General features: G+C 53.6%; 1 protein-coding gene across 5 annotated transcripts in view; it reads left to right on the top strand.

The window, feature by feature from the left end:
• The window catches only part of toy (paired box 6 protein twin of eyeless), a 49,846-nt gene that overhangs the window by 13,987 nt on the left and 18,025 nt on the right, over positions 1–17,834 (top strand). For all 5 annotated transcript variants that reach the window (XM_037213872.1, XM_037213871.1, XM_037213868.1 and 2 more), the window contains exon 4: positions 5,588–5,768. In XM_037213872.1, the coding sequence (XP_037069767.1) occupies positions 5,588–5,768 (181 nt within the window). The remainder of the gene's footprint in view (positions 1–5,587; positions 5,769–17,834) is intronic.

The following is a 17,834-nucleotide window of genomic DNA, read 5'->3' as shown; positions in this document are numbered from 1 at the left end:
GCTGCCGCCGCGGGACGTGTGACTCGCGGAACCTGAACTTGGCGGTGTCAATCAGTCGCAAGGCATCTGTCCATTGATTGCCTCCCTTTTGGGGTGAAGCTCTTCCGGCGAAAAACGTACCCAGTGCTCACTGCGGTCGTGATTCTATTCCAGAACATCTCCTTTAGCACAATGGCCTAAAACGCATGAATCGGGACGCCACGAAGGCCATTCACCATTCCGCGGTGCATGCAAATGTTTCCGGCCGGTGGTTCCAGATCTGATCTGGGGAATTAGATCCAATCAGCCAATAGGATATGACTAGCTGGGGCACGAAGACAATATGCACACGGTAGGCCTTGATTTTCCGGGAAAAATTCCGGATGCTGCAGCTCCACTAAGCCAGCATCCCCAGGCTTACAGATAAAAAGCCTAATGGAAGCTGCAAGCTGGCGCCTTAGCCCCGCTCGTGAAACACCTGCGTAGCTGGCAGCTGCTGCGGACTCGTTTGAGCGTGAAGGCGATTTTACGCAGACCGAGCTTCCTGTTAGCGTTTCTGCACTAATGAGTGTCCGTTCAAGTCTCCCCGTTTCGGGAACAAACCGCGCCGCCTTCCCAGCCCCGTGCGGCCGCGCCGCATTGAGGCGCGCGGCGGCGGCGGCGGCGGGTTCTTGCCGTCTCGGCGCCGGCCGGCGGGGGGCGCCGGCTCCCGTTCGTCGCCGGCCCGGGGGGTGCCGTCAGCCCCCGGGTCACAATCGGCCCCAGCCGCGCCGGCGGGAACGAGGTGCCCAGCCCGCTCGGCGGCCGCCGGCACCCCGTTGACTAATTGCGGCTTCGCTTTCAGCAATTATAACTGGCTGCCGTGGCGGGGTGGGAGCGGCGGCGCTCGGGGCAGCTGCAGTAACGGAACCACCACTTATCGCCGCCGCTCTGAGCGCTGCCGAACAGACACCCTCTTCAGCGCGCGCGACACAACAGACACGCTCTCGAGCGGGGGAAACACCCTCTTCACCACGCGTGGCGCTACAGCCAGTATCGGTGTTCACGAGCCGGCAGATCGCGGACGTCCTGGGCGCTGCCGGCTGATGCGCGGCTTGTTAAGGCCTTCGGAATGGGAAGTCCCGGTTTGGATGTCCCACCAGCGACGGTGGGACAGCTTTAAGTAGGCGGGCCAGCGGGAGTATTATTGCGCCGGTGCCCCCCCCCCCCCCCTCCCAGGTTTGCATAAAGTACACCTTTTGCCCGAGGTCAGGCAGTCATCCGTCACTGTCGCCTCGAAAACCAAGCATACTAGAGGCAAACGGAGTGCAGCACGGCGTAGGCCTTGTGACACCGCATCGGACTGATGAGTGTCATTCAGTACCGACGTGAGTCACGTTTGACATGTTACGTGATGTCCCCAGAGTCCAAGAAACGTACTTCAGTCGCTCTTGCCCCGAGAACCGTGTTTTGTAGGCAGCGTTGAGGCAGCCGTCGGTGGCGCTGCTTAAAATGTTGCCCTTTAGGCGTTGACCAAATAAAGATAATCAGAGATGACTTTCGTTCTCTCCCTCCCCCTTCAAACTTCAAGGAGATTTCATTGCCGCTTATTGCACCACATGCTTAAGTATGAACACAGAATACAAGTTGGTATAACTTGTGGCTCGTTAAATCGGGCTATAGGACTTAAAGCTTATCTCTGCATAGGTCCGTGTACATCCCTTTTGCCTCCGAGTAGGACGCAAACAAACACGTTTTGTCAACTGTTAAACATCTGTTCCTATGACCTGTGACGATACCAACCAGGTCACAAAGGTCAATCGACGTCCTGCAGCGAGGAATTCATCGGACGCATTTGATCGCATTCGGCTTAGAGGCACGACCCACTCAGTTATGTTCCACAGAATATCGTCATCATTAATTTAGTCAGGTGGGTAATATTCAATACAAGACCGACCTCAAATACATGCCTCCCGACAGACAAACATTTATGACGTTCAAGCGGCTATCGAAACTGGTATAAATTTGATATAGACGTTTGATCTGCATTCACGGAGGGATGTTTTTTGTTGAGATTTTAACGTAACGTGTTCAAACAGCATTTAAACCAAAGTACTGCAACTTCAAGCAGGCTCACGGAGAGCTGCATCATAATCAGCACAGCTTCAGTTTTGACAAAGTACACGTCAGGGTCTCCTCGTCTTGCTAGGGTTAAGTCGACCAAATGCTCATCATCGAAAGTAAAGCTCGTTGGTTATGGTGCTATGCACTTATTGCCGGAAGGCAATCTCTGACGTCAAAGATGGCAGATTATGCGCTCAGGACTATCCTATTGTGCCACGAAGCGAGTCGGCAGAGCTGCTCCTCATGCTGTCATCATGGTTTGCATTTCAGTCCCTAGGCCGCATTGAGTAAAGTCGCATCGTAAGATTTACGTAACAATCATCATATGCTAATGAGAATGACAAGTCGGGAGGATCTTTTCCTCTTCGTATATCCGTTCAGTGTACACCGTGAATAATGTCGCATGACCGTCACGCGATTTTCTGTTGGCTTTGTAATGCATTACATGACACATTAAGCTTCAAAAACATGCGTTTTTTTCTCTGCGGGTCTTTTATTTCGTTATAAACCGTGTTTAGCTATTTCACAGTGCACACTCTCATGCTGCAATGCAGTTTGCAGCGGTCTAAAGAAAGCGGTCTTAGTTCTATGTTGTGAAAAAAACGGAGCGAATGCATTGTATCAATGTGACTTCCTATCCTGAAGACCGTGTCTTAGAAAACCGGCCAGTAGCCGCTCCAGACCTGAAATATTGCTGACACCAGGAAGTCCTTTTGGCGGTGGCAGTCTAGGACGCTCAAAGTCACATACCTTACCCAGAATAACCCGTGGTTTCCAGTTGGACGGTAGGGACGGGACTTTGCCTGGCCTGCTTGGTGCGGGTGACACCCTTTACCCTAGAGTGCGGTTTACCTCCTTGTGCATCACCTACCATCTCGGGCCCTCGCGGCCATTCAGACTCCTTGATCTCAGCGCCACCTGTGTTTTTCTCGGCGGCTTCCTGCATATCTTAATCGCGGGTACATCAGCTGCCTCGAAGTCACTGATGGTGCCCCGCCCTGGGTTCTCTTGCCGTTGCAGGGCTGCAGTGCATATTGCGATCTTTATAGCCTCAATATGCATAATCAATCCGCTTCCGCTTAATCTTTGCATTGAAAGAGTCTTTTGACGACAGAGGCCCGAAGGCTGGCTAGGTTAGTGCTGGATCTGTTCGTCATTGTTTGCCCTCGTCGTCTTATGGATTCATGACCAGTATCCATTTGACGAAACTACCAGTGATCTTACACTGGTTTAAAGGTTCTCATTGTCAGAGGGAATCAGAGGTCCGGACCCCGGCCTTTGTTGGTGAATATCGGCACCAGAACTGCTTTGGGTGCCGCTTGACCACCGTCGGAGCGTCCTAACCATTCAGCTGGCCTGCTGAACTTCTGCGCCGTTAGTGTTCCAAACCACTTGGGAGTACCTGGTGATTTTCTTTTGACGACTGGAGTTCCGTGGCAAAGCGTAAGCTATATTCTACCTATGGTCTGCCGGTCATCACACACCGTCTAAGGTCTGCCGCTCATCACACACCTGGAGTCGTTTAACAAGCGGACGATAAGCTACTGCGCACATTAGAGCTTTCGCAAATTCTCCCCACTCGTGTGGTTTCGTCGCCTGTTTCCCCTCTCTTCACCTGCTTTTATTTTCTATCTTCGAGACTTAATAGGTCGGGAGCACTATTCCGCTTGACGAATTTCACGTCAACAGCTGCTGCGCATCTAAAGGGGCACTTTAATATGGTGCCCACTCGTCCAGATTACAGTGGGTGCGATGCCGCGGTGCCGCGCACTTACCAGCCCTCCATCCCCCACCCAACCCCCACCACCGTCCCGCTATTCGTGGCTAGCGCGGGTAACAGTCGGATCGAAGTCGAGAAGAATCTATGAAATTGAACAGTAATCGGAACAGCCATGTGGACGTTGTGACGCAGGCAAATAAAGCAGGTCAGCTGTTTCCAGAGCTGGTATGTTCTGAAGTGAGCAATTCTGAAGCCTGGAGCAAAATGTCGCCCAATAAACTTGGAGATATGTCTCCGGTTTCCAATGGATTCATCAACGGGTGACAGAAATAATCACGGAGGTCGCGGGCAAAGTAACCATGACTGGGTATTGGGTGGGTAGAGTGACAATAAGTACCTTTGAAGATCTATAGCAGCAGAAAGGTTTCGCAAGTGAGGCTGCATCATCCTTAACGCTTCAACTCTTCTTGCAACCAGTGGAGCTAAGGTGACCCCTCCCCAGTCCTGATGACACCCTGTCCGGTGCTGCTGACACCCTGTCCAGTCCTGATGATACCCTCTACAGTGCTGCTGACACCCTGTCCAGTGCTGCTGACACCCTGTCCAGTGCTGCTGACACCTCCTCCAGACTCCCCGCGGTGCCCGCCCTTCCCGCCAGGGTGAGACGCAGGCGACGCCATGTGGCCCCAGCAGCTAAGCGCGCCATAATGCCCCAGTGACACCACTTGCATCCACACCCTCTCCAGTACTGCTGACACCCCCCTCAGTGCTGCTTACACCCTCTCTAGTGCTGCTGGCACCCTCTTCAGCGCTGCTAGCACCTTCCCCTCCATTTAGCCCAGCCTCTCCACTGTGCCTCTGTGAAGACGTGTGTCCGCGCCGCCGGGCACCGCAGCGGAGGGCTCCCAGTTCCTCCTACCCAGCCCGCTCCCCCTCCCCCCCCCCCTCCGCGCATGCCTTCAGCATCGCGATTTTCCGGCCGGAGGCGGGCTGGGCATTGTTGATTGTTTGCCTGCGGACGCGCTCTTCCTGCGACCTTGGTCGGTCTCTTTGTGCACGCGCACAGTGACGCGGCCGTGTCGGGAGCCAGCGGACGAGACGGTCACGGAGGCGAGCCTTCAGCCGCGAAGCCCTCGGACGAGGCAGCGACGGCTTGCGAGGCCACCTGCCATGGGTCACGCCCTGAGCCGAAGGCTGAGCGCAGAGCATGGCGTTCTGGACGGCGCTGGGCGCTAAGGTCCTCACCCGTGACTCTGTGACTCTGTGACTCTGTGACTCCGGCCACGGAGTCGGAGTGCGGTTCGCCAACCAACGCAGCGGGGCGTGGCGCTCCGTCAGTGCAGCCGCCAGACCTGTCGGTCGGCCGTCGTTCGCTGTGCAGCGTCGATTAGGATCTTTGGCCCGTTACAGACGCACCGTGTGGCGGAGATCGCAGCTCGGGCGACCTGGGTCAGGCGACTGGCAGCTGGAGAGTCGCGCGAGGAGCACGCGAGAGGCGACATAGCGTCTCCGTATGCTTCGGAGACACCTTGTCCACGCAATCATCTACAGTAGCCCAGATCCGTGGGATGCTATCCGATAAGACCAAAACGTCGATCATCCGAGCGTGCCTACAGTCGATCGGTCGTTCACCCCAGAATACTACACGGCATGCGTGCGACCAGTCGATCACAGGTGCGCCCCTGCCGGGCCCAGCTGACCCGCGCCATTAGGTGGCGCGGGTCGCCCACCCCCTCCCCCCGTTAGCGGCCAGCTGTGGCTTGACCTCGACGCCGTCTCCCCCAGGTACTACGAGACGGGCTCCATCAAGCCGCGCGCCATCGGCGGCTCCAAGCCCCGCGTGGCGACGCCGCTGGTGGTGAACAAGGTGGCCGACTACAAGCGCGAGTGCCCGAGCATCTTCGCGTGGGAGATCCGGGACCGGCTGCTGTCCGAAGGCGTGTGCTCCAACGACACCATTCCCAGCGTGAGTACCGTCGCGGCTCCCGGCCCGTCGTGTGCGGCGGATGGCCGGAGGACGAGAGCGGTCGGCAGCCGAAGCGAGAGCCTCGCCGCCGGCAGCGACAGCCGAGGGATGCTGATATGTGATATATATATATATATATATATATATATATATATATATATATATATATATATGATAGGGTAGGAGGAGGGACAGGGATAGGGAAAACGGTACACTTTTAGCGGAGTCTTTGAGGTATGTTGACCACTACGGGGTTTATATCAGCGCCGGGGGTCGTGGTGCAGCTGAGTGCACATGAGACGCTCTCCCTCCCTCGATAAATCAGAGAATTTCGAAAGAAGCGGTACGCGGGCAAGGAGATACGTGATATAGGCGAGCAGGGCCATGAGCTTCTCGTCTCTCGGCATTGTGAGTTTGATTTTGGTATCTTGACAATAATCGGCGAGCAAAAATCGGTAATATTGACATTATCATAATAATCGTGCACGACGATTCAAGCTGTGCTTCTGATAACAATTCGGTTTATGGTTCACCCGTGATCATAAGCACAACTTGAAGCGTCGTGTATTGACGGCATAACCAATGTTTGCTCTATGACATTTTTCCAGTACCTCCTGGTGTACTGAAGGTCGATAACGCAGCATAATCACGCCGATCTCATGTTGTCTAGCCTTCGTCCTAACCAATTGCGATTGAGACGGAATGGTGCCTGTGATCACTAGTCCCTGAGATGTTAAAGGCGTCAAAGGGAAAGTGTCACCATTGAGGTCAAAATTTACATCACACACGTGTATATCTAGGTCATTCGTGTCCAGTTTGGAATGCGAAACTAGTTGTATGTAATACATCCACACGAGATCATGATGATCAGATATACCATTTTAACTAGTGAATTATGCAGATTTCTTCAATCGGATTTATCGGTCATCACTTGTCTTGTGATTTCGCTCCAATAATGGGATCGATTTCCAACTGCCAGCGCATTTGGGCTGATTGAAACCCAAGACCAAGCGGCACACCACAATACGGGGCATACCCTGATTCCAACCCAAGCAGATATGATTCAGTCTTGGAATCGTTTCTAACGGAGCTGAAAGATGAGCTGATGCACTGGCTCGTTAAAATATGCATATAAAGTATCTGATGATGAGACAGCGTTGTGAATATAATTTCAGATGGTGTTAATGACGTCAGTTATGCTATCATGTGATCACGTATGAGTGCTGACAGAATAAGAAAATTCGTTCTCATTTTTTTGCACTTTGTCTTTTAACTTGATACGATAACAAGATCGGAAGGGGCACCAATAATAAACCCAAGTGGTAAGAATGCACAATATGCAAAAATATATATAAGGACTAGTTTCCTCCGAAACGAGCGGGTTTTTTATCATACAGGCAAACATTGTTGAAACAAATATGAGACAGGCTTTGTGCCTTCACTAGAAATACACACATGTGATGTGTAAGTGCAAGTCGCTTACTCCGTAAGCTTATTTCCACCATTAAAGTACAAGCCATCCGCTACTGGGCTTGCCATGCGCCGCAGCCTGCCTGGCGAGCGGCTTATTGGCCGCGGCGGCAGGAGATTCTGGGAATCCGGCGGCGGCGGCGCGGGCTATCCGAGCATCGGTGAGAGCGGACGGGCACCGGCCGGCACCGCAGCCGGCGGGCCGTCCTCCGACCGGAGGAGTTCCGTCCTCCGAGGAAGGCTCGCGGTGGTCGGCGGGTGCCGTCTCGGTGGGGAGAGAGGACGGCGCCGCCCTGCCGCTGGTGCGTTGCCTTGTCGTCTGGTAGCCCGACCACTGCGGCCCGGAGCGGACCTCAACCTCAAAATCAAAAGAGCTGTTACTTCTTTTGGTGATTAATTACGCTGCTGATGTAGTCGTAGTGGGAGAATCGTCCGCCCTGACGAGACCCTTCGATCGTTGTTGACGACACGAATGCTGTATTCCTGTAGCTTCGGCAATGCCAACGCTGTGTGCGCGAAGTGACATTGCTTGTGATCGCAGCCGAGTGGTCCAATGGTCACAATGCGTCCTGATTTATTCATGTTATTATTTTAGCCTTGAGCTTTTCCGAATGTAAATCTGAAGCACTCTTGATATCTGTTTTGAATGTTTTTCGATATTCCGTGCAAAAGTTGTTGTGAATAAAACTATTGAACTACCATATTCATTATTTTTTAAATATGCTGTTTTGTGCAGTGTTTGCACCAGTGGCGAAGTGTTCAGAGCACTTGCTTAATAGACCTTGTTGCGTATAACTTGAACCCAATGCGGACAATTTTACCCCGACCTTTTTGCTACATAGAACTTTTCATGGAGTGCGCCAACAACTACATTAGCTATATCTGCGGTCTGGGACAGGACTGCGGAGGTGTTTGTGTGCTGTACAGTGAGCTACGGCACGACGACCCTGGGTCTGGTTGGCACTTTTTGGCCAGCTGCCAGCTGACCTTTTCATGTCATATTGGCCAGACGATGCATCGGGCCGACACTCCCAGGGTTACCAGTCCAGAATTTTTTCCGAAGACCACGAATGGCTACTGGCAAATCGATTGGCTTTATTTGTTAAATGCAAACTTAACTCATTCGCATATTTTATATTGAAACAAAATCCGAATTAGACGGTGTTTGCAGCGCCTTTCAGGCGTCAGAGTGGTGCATTTGTCTCCAAAAACACTCCACGGACGAACTTTTTCGACGCCGTCAGCGTTACTGGGCTATTGAGCAATAACAAAAGAGAACATTAATGTTTCAACTTTAGTAATGAGGCTGTCATTGCAAGCCCAAAACTATGCGCTTGTGATGTATTGTACTCATTGGTATTGTTTCCGAGTGCACCTGGGGAAATCATCAGTCATCAGTCACGTTTCCGACCGTGTGTACGTAATCCAGATGTTTTGGGCACGGTTATTGCGACAGAGACTGAAAGTGCAGGAATTCCTACCCTTTGTCAAGTTGTGCCAGGCATTGCTTAGCAGATTTCATACCGCACGCGGTGTATAATAAAGATATCAACTGTATATGCGCCTCGGTTCGATGTAAGCATACTATCATTGAACATATCATGCAGACTTGATGTTCTAGCATGCCCAGACATCCCTATGTTACAGGCACATAATTGCAGTGCGCCTAGCCCAGCTTTGAATAGCACTGTTCTGTTCTTTTCTTGTGCCGTTCTTTGTGCTGCAATTTTGTTTCCACATTTGCAGTGACAATGACATTTCGCGTGGCAAACTTATGAGCTGTCTCCAGATCTACTCACGCTACAAAAACCTGTGCTGGGGTGTCGGCGCGCAATTTATGTTTCATCTATTAAGTTAATGTAGATCTCAAGCCCTTGCAAACCAATAACCAGAGGAAACTTCTTTACGAGAGAGGGCGGGAGTCCAAAGGCAGAAAACTCATCGCCTAATCTCGTCATAAAATACACGTCATTGGAGCTATACGACGCACTCAGGCGCCGGGGATATAAGGCGTCGCTTGCCTGTCGCCGGCACCGCAGGGGGGGGGGGGGGGGGGCGGGCACCGCGGGGAATCGCACTCCGTACCTTTGGTTTCTCAGATGTGTAGCGGTTAACGCAGACGTGTTAACCACTACATAATCGGTACCCGCCATAAAGTACGCCTCACGCAATGTCGCAAGTGTATGTCAGTTTGGCACGGGGCTGTGTTGTGTGTTTTACAGGTCTTACGAGGCGCCACAACTTTTTCGTCAAGTCGACCTCTTTTTATAGTGGCCTTGTTATCGTGTAGACACAGGTTTACAATGCAGTTTGCATGTATACCTTGTTGTATAATGCACAATAGCCTTTGCTTCGTTTGCTGTCTCACTCGGTCTCCAGTAGCGCGAAAGGGCCACGCCGAAGACCTGATACTGATACATTTGCGACGTTTGACTCTCAATTCTAATGAACACGCTAGCCATTTTACGATGCATTAATGCTCTGTAAGTTTTCAGAATCTTTGAAATGTTTTTAAGAAGTTTTAGTAGGTACTAGACACTGACGAGGACCTGATTACTGCCATGCAATCTCACTCGCATTCAATAGCTAAAACCCTTTTGTGATGTTCAGAAAAGGTTATTAAACGAAATGAGACTTTTTACATGCATTTATTTCTTCAGTCCACAACTTAAGTTCACCCAGATTCTGGGATAATACCAGACCTGGCAACGGCTTGGATCGGTTTAGGGTCATGGGTACTGGCAACCCTATTAGCGCTTACATTTGTGTCGTATAGAGCAAGGCGGGCTTTGAGGGCCAACCATGTTTAAGTATGCAAGCTCTGTACTACGTGCTATGAAAAGACACGCACCCAGGAGAAAGACGTCTGGTCTGCTCTGCCTGCATCAGACATACCACCCAATATTTTCAAAAAAGTTTCGAAACTAACGTTTTTACACATTTATTTTTCATCTCTGCAAGGCATTTCTAGCCGCCAATCCCTAACACAATTCGTGTTATTTCAATGGCCACTATGGTATGCTGAAGCTGAGTCTGTCTCGTTACTCGAAGTGGATGAGGGAAGAGTATGAGGGCAGGCAGCTTGGATGATGTGCAGATAGGTGATGGTATCTGATGCCGAACTGCTGCCAGTTGGTTGAAGGGACAGCGTTTGTGATTTCGTAGCAATGCAGTCGTTTGCCGTTTACGTCTGTTTTCTCCTTTGTTTGTACTAAGGTCATAGCGCGCATATGTGTAACGTTCTTTTCGCTGTTCTTCCATAGCCATGCCTATGTTAGTGATGGGGTTTTCCACGCCTTGACCCGAATCCCTCCAGCTGGCACGGTTAAAGTGAAAACAGCTGCATTTTATAGTACTGAAGAACTGCAACTGCAGCTGCACGACTTCGGCCTGATGGGCATGGGAATAAACGACAGAATGATTCACAGCACCGTCAAGACCCTTGAAGGCGTTGCATTGAGCATACAACGCATGGAAAGATTCAAATGCGCTTGTCTCATTTCAGCCCTAAAATTCGTAGGCTTGTCGCGACATCAATTTTCCACTTGCTGTTATTTCATACCGACTGATTCAGTGCGAGAATCGCCAAAATGAAACCAGATTAATCCGCACTGTCCGATTTGATCGTTCTGCGGAACATGTCAAACTTTGAAGTGTTCTGGCGTCTGATTAAAATTGCAAATTTACCAAGTCCTTATTGGTTGGGTGTGCAAAGCTGCAGTTTCAGCTTGCTGGCTGCGTGACATCTCAGCGTAGATTGTTATGAGCTCGTGCCAGTTGTTTTCACCCGGAGAAGGGATGGGTCTCATTCAAATTAGGACTAGCTGGGTGTTTGGGCTCAATTTTCTTGGGTGACCAGTGCGCTTTTTAACATTGAAACCTATGGCAGGATCGCTAGGATAAGACAAAGCATTGTAAGTAAGGATGCGTCAGGAACAATGTGTTGCCACTGAGCAGTTTGTTATCAGCTCATTTTCTGATTGGCCGGATTTGGCTTTTGTTATCAGCCCCTTTTTATCAAAATTTCGTGTCTCCGTTGCACCCCTATACTTTCCGGGATATGCCTGACTTTTGCGTTGTTGAGTCTCATCTATGGTATTTCCAAGCCTGGCCGGCCTTCTCACGCTTTTTTTACACGAACATAGTCTTTAATGATCAAGCCGCTGTCGCGTCATCATAACCTCACCTGTCGACCCTTTGCAAAGCATCGCCCTGAAAAGCCCAGAGGCACCAACTGCATACGAGCCTCACGAAAGAACGGCAGACCGCTGCCACGATGTTGTGGCGGCGACTGCTATCGGGGAGCTGCAGGTGGTCCGTTGACTAACACTGAGAGCCACAGCATACATCATGGCCAAATCTGTCCAACACGCCGTGGGGAATATGCCAGACGTACGCGAGACGGTAACGTCTCCACTCAAGTCGATCACTGAGAAGTGATCGATCGTACCGCGGGAGGGAGCGTGGTAACGGGGGTTAAGACTGTCACAGCATATTTGACCGCAGCAGTCGCGTCGCGTTAACGAAATAGGGCGGCTTCCGAATCAGTTACATTACTTCTCTCCTTAAACTGTGTGCTTTTGGGGAAGGGGGAGGGGGAACATGCTCAGCATATAGCTTTGCGCTGTCGCTCCAGACATGCGAGCCTTTAGTCACCTGCGACGAAAACACACAAGGCGCTTGGTGTCTTGCAATCCGCGTTTTGACACGACATCGACACGGAGGTCCTCACCGCTTCAAAGAGGCGCTGCTGCATAAGTCAGTGTGACCCGGCACGCCGGCTTAGCACGCCGTTTGAAGTTCACACGGCGGAAGGCGATCCGGCGCTGGAGCGGTGCGGCGCCGGCCCGGGTGGCGCCGGCCAACACCGCCACGCCGCCGCGCCGCCGGCCACCATGGAGACCGGCCGTCCCGACGCCTGCCCTGGCGCTCGCAGGCTCCGCGGCCTATGAAAGGGTACCGTTGCGCCTCGCGCGGGCCGTCAGCACGAGCGGCCAACAGCGTCGCCGGCTGTATCAGCGTCCGCACGCTCCAGCGGCACGGGCAAGCCGCGTTCATATTGAACCTCAGAGGCCGACGTGGCTAGACTGTTTAAGGGATCGTTGTGTAAAGGGAACGGTAAAAACGTGCATGGAGCAGACACTGCAGTCTCATGTGTTGCAAAACTGAAATGCTCTGCATGCTGGCGCAGACCTTTCCTGCTATCGGCTAATGTGCTTAAACTGCTACAAGCCCACAGGGTGGGTGCAGCCACATTTGGGTCCAGCCCCTTCCGTCACCTTCGTTCTCAGTCACTTCCACTTTGTCATTGATCTCCACTGTCGGTTTGGTCCCTCTCATCGAAGTTCAGCGGTGCTGTCAAACAACCGTAGCCTGCCCAGCCGTATGTCCATGGCTGCTTCGGGCATCCGTGTCGCTTCAGTCGGCCGCTAACTCAATCACCTGTCACCACAGTTCAATGGCAGTTCTTCGATATCCGCTACAATCCAGCGGGAAGCCGTCACACGTGTGGTCGCGGTCCACCGGTGACTAGATCTGTGCCATCACAGTCCAGTGGTGATGCCATCATGTGCCATCACAGTCCAGTGATGACGCCGTCATGTTCGTCGCCGAAGTTTATTAGTGACTCCGTCACCAAAATTCACTGGCGACTCCGTCACGCGCGTCGCCACAGTTTGGTGGCGGTGCCAATCTCTTGTGCTGCTGCAGTCCGCTGGCGACTCGGTCGGCTTTGTCGCTACAGTCCAGTGGTGACTCACCTGCCCTCCGCGGTTCAGTGTTGTCCCCAACGCCGTTGTCTCCGGTCCGCTCGCCGCTGCCTGGCCGCTCGCCTGCCGGCTGATCAGGACATTTTTTCCGTGTGTTTCTGCCCGACTGGGCCGTCACTATGTGTCAGAGTCGGCAGCGTCCGCCCGCGGACCGCTTGTCCGTCACGGCCGGCCGGCGATCGCGCGAGATTAGAGAGAGCGCCGGGGGTGCGCGCCGGCCCTCTCCCCGCCGCTAGCCGTGCTTGTCGGCGGTGTCGCCGCGCTCAGCCTTGCGCTCGCCAGCGCCGAGCTCGGCCGATCCCGCGACACCGGACGTGGGACGGGCAGGGAGCTGGTGTCGGCCGTCACAGGACGGGCGGTAAGCTGGTGTCAGCTGCCGCTTGACGGACAGGGAGCTGGTGTCAGCCGTCACAGGACGGACAGGGAGCTGGTGTTGGCCGTCCCAGGCTGGGCAGAGCTGCTGTCGGCCGTCACAGGACGGGCAGTGAGCTAGTGTCAGCTGCCGCTTGACGGACAGGGAGCTGGTGTCAGCCGTCACAGGACGGACAGGGAGCTGGTGTTGGCCGTCCCAGGCTGGGCAGGGCTGCTGTCGGCCGTCACAGGACGGGTAGGGAACTGGTGCCGGTCGTCACAGGCCGCGGAGGAGCCGCCACGGGACCTGCCACAGATCCGGAGACAGCCGGCACCGCCGGCCCTCTCGCCGCCGCTGGCCACTGGTCGGCAGGCAGGATGGTCGCGTGCGCAGGTGCGACCCGTGACGGTCCCTGTCTGCGTCGGCCACCGATGCCAATCACGGGTCAAAAACCTCGCCTGTGCCCACTAATTGGACGCCGGCCAGGTTCAAATGTCCAGCTGGGTAGCGGTGGTGTTGTTCGAAGCAAGAACTATTTTGTCTGATTAAAAACGCGTACTGAAGGATGCGGCCACCAAACCGAGTTATCCATGTAGCATACCTTTGCAGATGTCATCGGCCTGATTCGGATCTGACTGCAGGGCTGTTTCTTATAATCGTTCCTTGTGGCCCAATTTCAGCCAAACTCGTACACGATCAATGCGACCAAGTGCATTACTGCACTGAGCGCACGCTTTTTATGCCGGTATCAAATACATGAAGCGCAACCATTCACTGTGTTCTGCTCATGAGAAAACTTCGTCTAGCATACAAGGAATCATACAAAGAATGCCTGCGATCGCTCAAAAGAAGAAAGCTACTTTGATTACATCGGCTGCAAAATTAAACAAGACCTCGAGCCGGTTGTCCACAGACGTATGTCATAGTCACGGGGCAGCGATGCAGCCAGGGGCCCGGAGCCTGGACAGAACACATCACGCCGATTTCTAGCTTTCTGACAGGAGTCATTTAAGGTGAAAAGAGACTATACCTGAGGGATTGGGGGTGGTGCTTTCCACACTCCTTGGCCGCGCCCCGATCCCGGGATGCATATGCCCCATAATACTAACGCATTCATCTTTTTCAATGTTCATTCTCGTATTTCAAAGTATTCTTGCATACAATGCTTGTATGCCTCCTTAAAAAGTCTCTCATACGTTTTCGCAAATTCGGTCCCTTTCCTCCGCTTGTCGGGCCCAACCTCCCTGCCAACAATGAACTTTGCAGATGCAGCTGGCAAAAAAACACAAGAAAATCCATTTTTCATCATTTTCAGAGTGGGTTTAACGATGTCTTTTTAACGATATGTCGCTCATCACCCATGTCCTCGTGTCCCAGACACCAGGCCGGGGCCCAGGGACCGGGCCGTGGCCCAGGGACCAGGCCGTGGCCTAGGGACCAGACCGTGGCGCGGGGACCAGGTCGTCGCCCGGGGACCAGGCCGCGTCCCTGCATTTGGCTACGCCACAGTCAGTCTACATCACAGCAGCCAGTCCGCACCTCAGGAACAAACGCGCGTCCCAGGGGACCTTGCCGTGCGGCCCGGCCGCCTGGCCCGTGTGTGTCCAGGCCACGTACCGGAGGGTGGGCCGTTTGTTCGCCGGTCGGCGGCCGATGCGGGGAGAGGCGGCGCCATCAGAGGGGCGGCAGTTAGCGGCGGTGTAGCAGAGCCGGTGAATGCGGGCACTAGTGGCTGGAGGTGCCATTCAGAAGGCCGCTGATGGCTGGCGGTGCCATTCAGGCGGACCGGTCGCTTTCACTGAGCCGCCGGAGGCTCGCGCCCATCGAGTGCGTCCGTACTGCCGTGCTGAAGGAGCAGGCGACCGCTCCTGACCCGATGATGGAGCAGACGACCGCTCCTGGTGCCCTGACGGAGCAGACCGCAGCTTCTGATTCCTGAGGGCTGTTTTGTACCCCCCCCCCCCCCCCCCCAATCCCCGGTGAACCCGACAAAAGTTCCTCTGTAGTCGGAATCGAGTGCAAGGCGCATTACTGGCACTACTTTAAGAACGAGCGTCGTTAAGTGAGAACTGTCCCAATCATGCCCGTTTCAGCGAAAGTTGGTGTGGTTGTTGTCGCAGCTGCTTGAACGCATCCTCAGCCAATAACCTCAAATGGTATACCGGCCACCAGCTGTGCTTTGGCTTCACGCAGCACAGTCGATGCGAGATTTTGCGTTACAGCAATAGACCATATCGTAATGACAGGCCACATCAGCAACAAAATGTATATTGCTTTGCGTGGATCTGACGATGCAGACCTAAGCGGTCTTTCGCTTTCTTTGTGCTATGCATGACTCAGACTCATCCTTTGCGCAAGCATTCCTGTCTTTAATCTTAGCGCTCCTCAGGAATGATTTGGATTTACCCTATCATTATCACTCTCTAATCATGTTATAAACGAGGCTGTAGTCCGTCTTCCGTCACCCAGCGTCCTGTATGGCCACACTATTCTTCTCATGAATCAGATGTTTATTCAAACAGTCCCTGACCGTTCTCTCATACAGCTCCTACCGTGCCTTTCTGTATCTCAAACTGTTCTCCTGTGCAGCCTCAACCGGTCACCTTCCTCACCAGCTCCAGCTGTCCTCCTCCGCAGACCCAGGCGTCCTCTCGCCTGCGCGGTACGACGCCCATTCAGCACTGCCTCCATTCTGTCCGCGTCCAATCGCTGAATGGCTGCGCTCGAGCCTGCCTCGGACGAGCACATTGTGGCGATGCCGGCCGCCCGGCCCGGCCGACGCGACCGATTTCACGCGCACAATGGTCCGCCTCGATCACAATAATTCAATATCATATGATACAAATATTGTGGTGGGGAAGGGTGCGTTAAATGGTTTCATTTGGGCCGCCGGCGCCGGCCGGCCGCCACCGCCAGCGCCACGGCCAGCGCGTGGCCGGGAGGCGCGGAGACCGACGTGCTGCGTCAGGAGACAACGCCGGCCGGCCGGCGGCGAGAGCGCCGCGGCCAGCGCGTGGCTGGGGGGCGCGGAGACCGACGTGCTGCGTCAGGAGACAACGCCGGCCGGCCGGCGGCGAGAGCGCCGCGCGGCGCGGCGGACGGCAGAGCGGCAGGGGATGGCGGGCCATTGCAAGACACCGCCGTTGACGACCACACTGAGGTCGAGGCGTGCGGTAATGCCGGTCAGATCACGGATGGCCACTGATGCCCTGCTGACAAGTAGCTGTCAGATTACAGCCAGAAAGTGGCCATAGCGTCTGCTAATTAAAGTGAAGGCCCTCGATAAGAAAGTCCTCGTGCGCAGCTGCCGTTCTATTAACAAACAACAAAAACGGCGCGGGCACGATGGCGGATGCCAGCGGCTCGCCACAAGCGGAGAGCCTGACCAGTTTTTGCCAGGAGTCCGCCGACAGTAATGCCAAGACGAGACTGTTTTGAACAATTAGGTCGTAAATCTGTCGAAGGACGCACGCCCGTCCGAGCGGCCAACATGGCCGACAGCCGTGGCCATTTTGGCGGAGGTATCACTCTGTGTGATCTGTTTTCTCATGGCCCCGATAAGGATCTGGGAACGAGAGAGCCGTGTCCTCCATACATTATGCAGGCGACGTGATGGAGGCTGTCACGGACATAGCCGTCTTCTTCCTTTGAATTCTTGGCTTATTCCCAGGTTTGGTGGAATGTTTCAGTTTTCTGGATGCGATGGGAATTGCCAGACATTTCCCAGCTTGTTCAGGATTCTTTCTGGACCGCGCTCGGCCATTTTTACGTAGATATTTTAAGGATTTGTGAGCAGATGGCAGCCTGAAATCGTTAATTAAACTACCCGCCTGTCCCCATTGTAACAACGCTTTTAATTAAAACCGTTCTCTTCTCCGGCTCATTGCCGACAATTTCAATGTCAGCTGGTCATGGGAAGCAGAACACGGTTTTTTGTTGTGGGTGAACTAACAAGGTATTTCGTTAGTGACCCGTGACTGTCACAGCGTGCTGCAAGTCAGAGAGCAAATTGCGCTGCGTTTTGGATTTCGCGTGTCCTGACACATTTAGGACTATCCCCTTGGGCCACTTATAAGCGATCTGCCGCATTTTCTTCACGTAACGAGTATTCATCAAGTTTATGTAAATCGGCACCTGTAGATGGATAGCTACCTGGGGAGTGCTACAGCTTCACGCTCGTGAACGGGTGTCTGTCTTCATCAGTGGCGATGTCACTCCGATTCCCTTCACATTTCCTCGGTGCGTCGCCCGGAGAACACCACCATATCCGCGCCGCTCGCCGCCGCTCGGTCAGCTGTTAACGTCACGTGACGAACACCCATGGCGGTTAAGCCGTGGCGCCCTCAACAGAGGGGATTGGAAGCAAAGTTGGAGTGGTTCCTCGGGCGGGCCTTTGCCGAAAGCTTATCTGAAATGGAATGGGCCAAATCCTCCCCCGCAAAAACGCTGCGTTGTAAAAAGAATGTCGCCTGTGTG

This window comes from Pollicipes pollicipes, unplaced genomic scaffold, assembly GCF_011947565.3.
Source record: "Pollicipes pollicipes isolate AB1234 unplaced genomic scaffold, Ppol_2.1 Scaffold_3447;HRSCAF=4054_pilon_pilon_pilon, whole genome shotgun sequence".
Lineage (NCBI taxonomy): Eukaryota > Metazoa > Arthropoda > Thecostraca > Pollicipedomorpha > Pollicipedidae > Pollicipes > Pollicipes pollicipes.
Note: the sequence above shows the minus strand (reverse complement) of the source record. Positions and strands in the feature narration are given on the sequence as shown.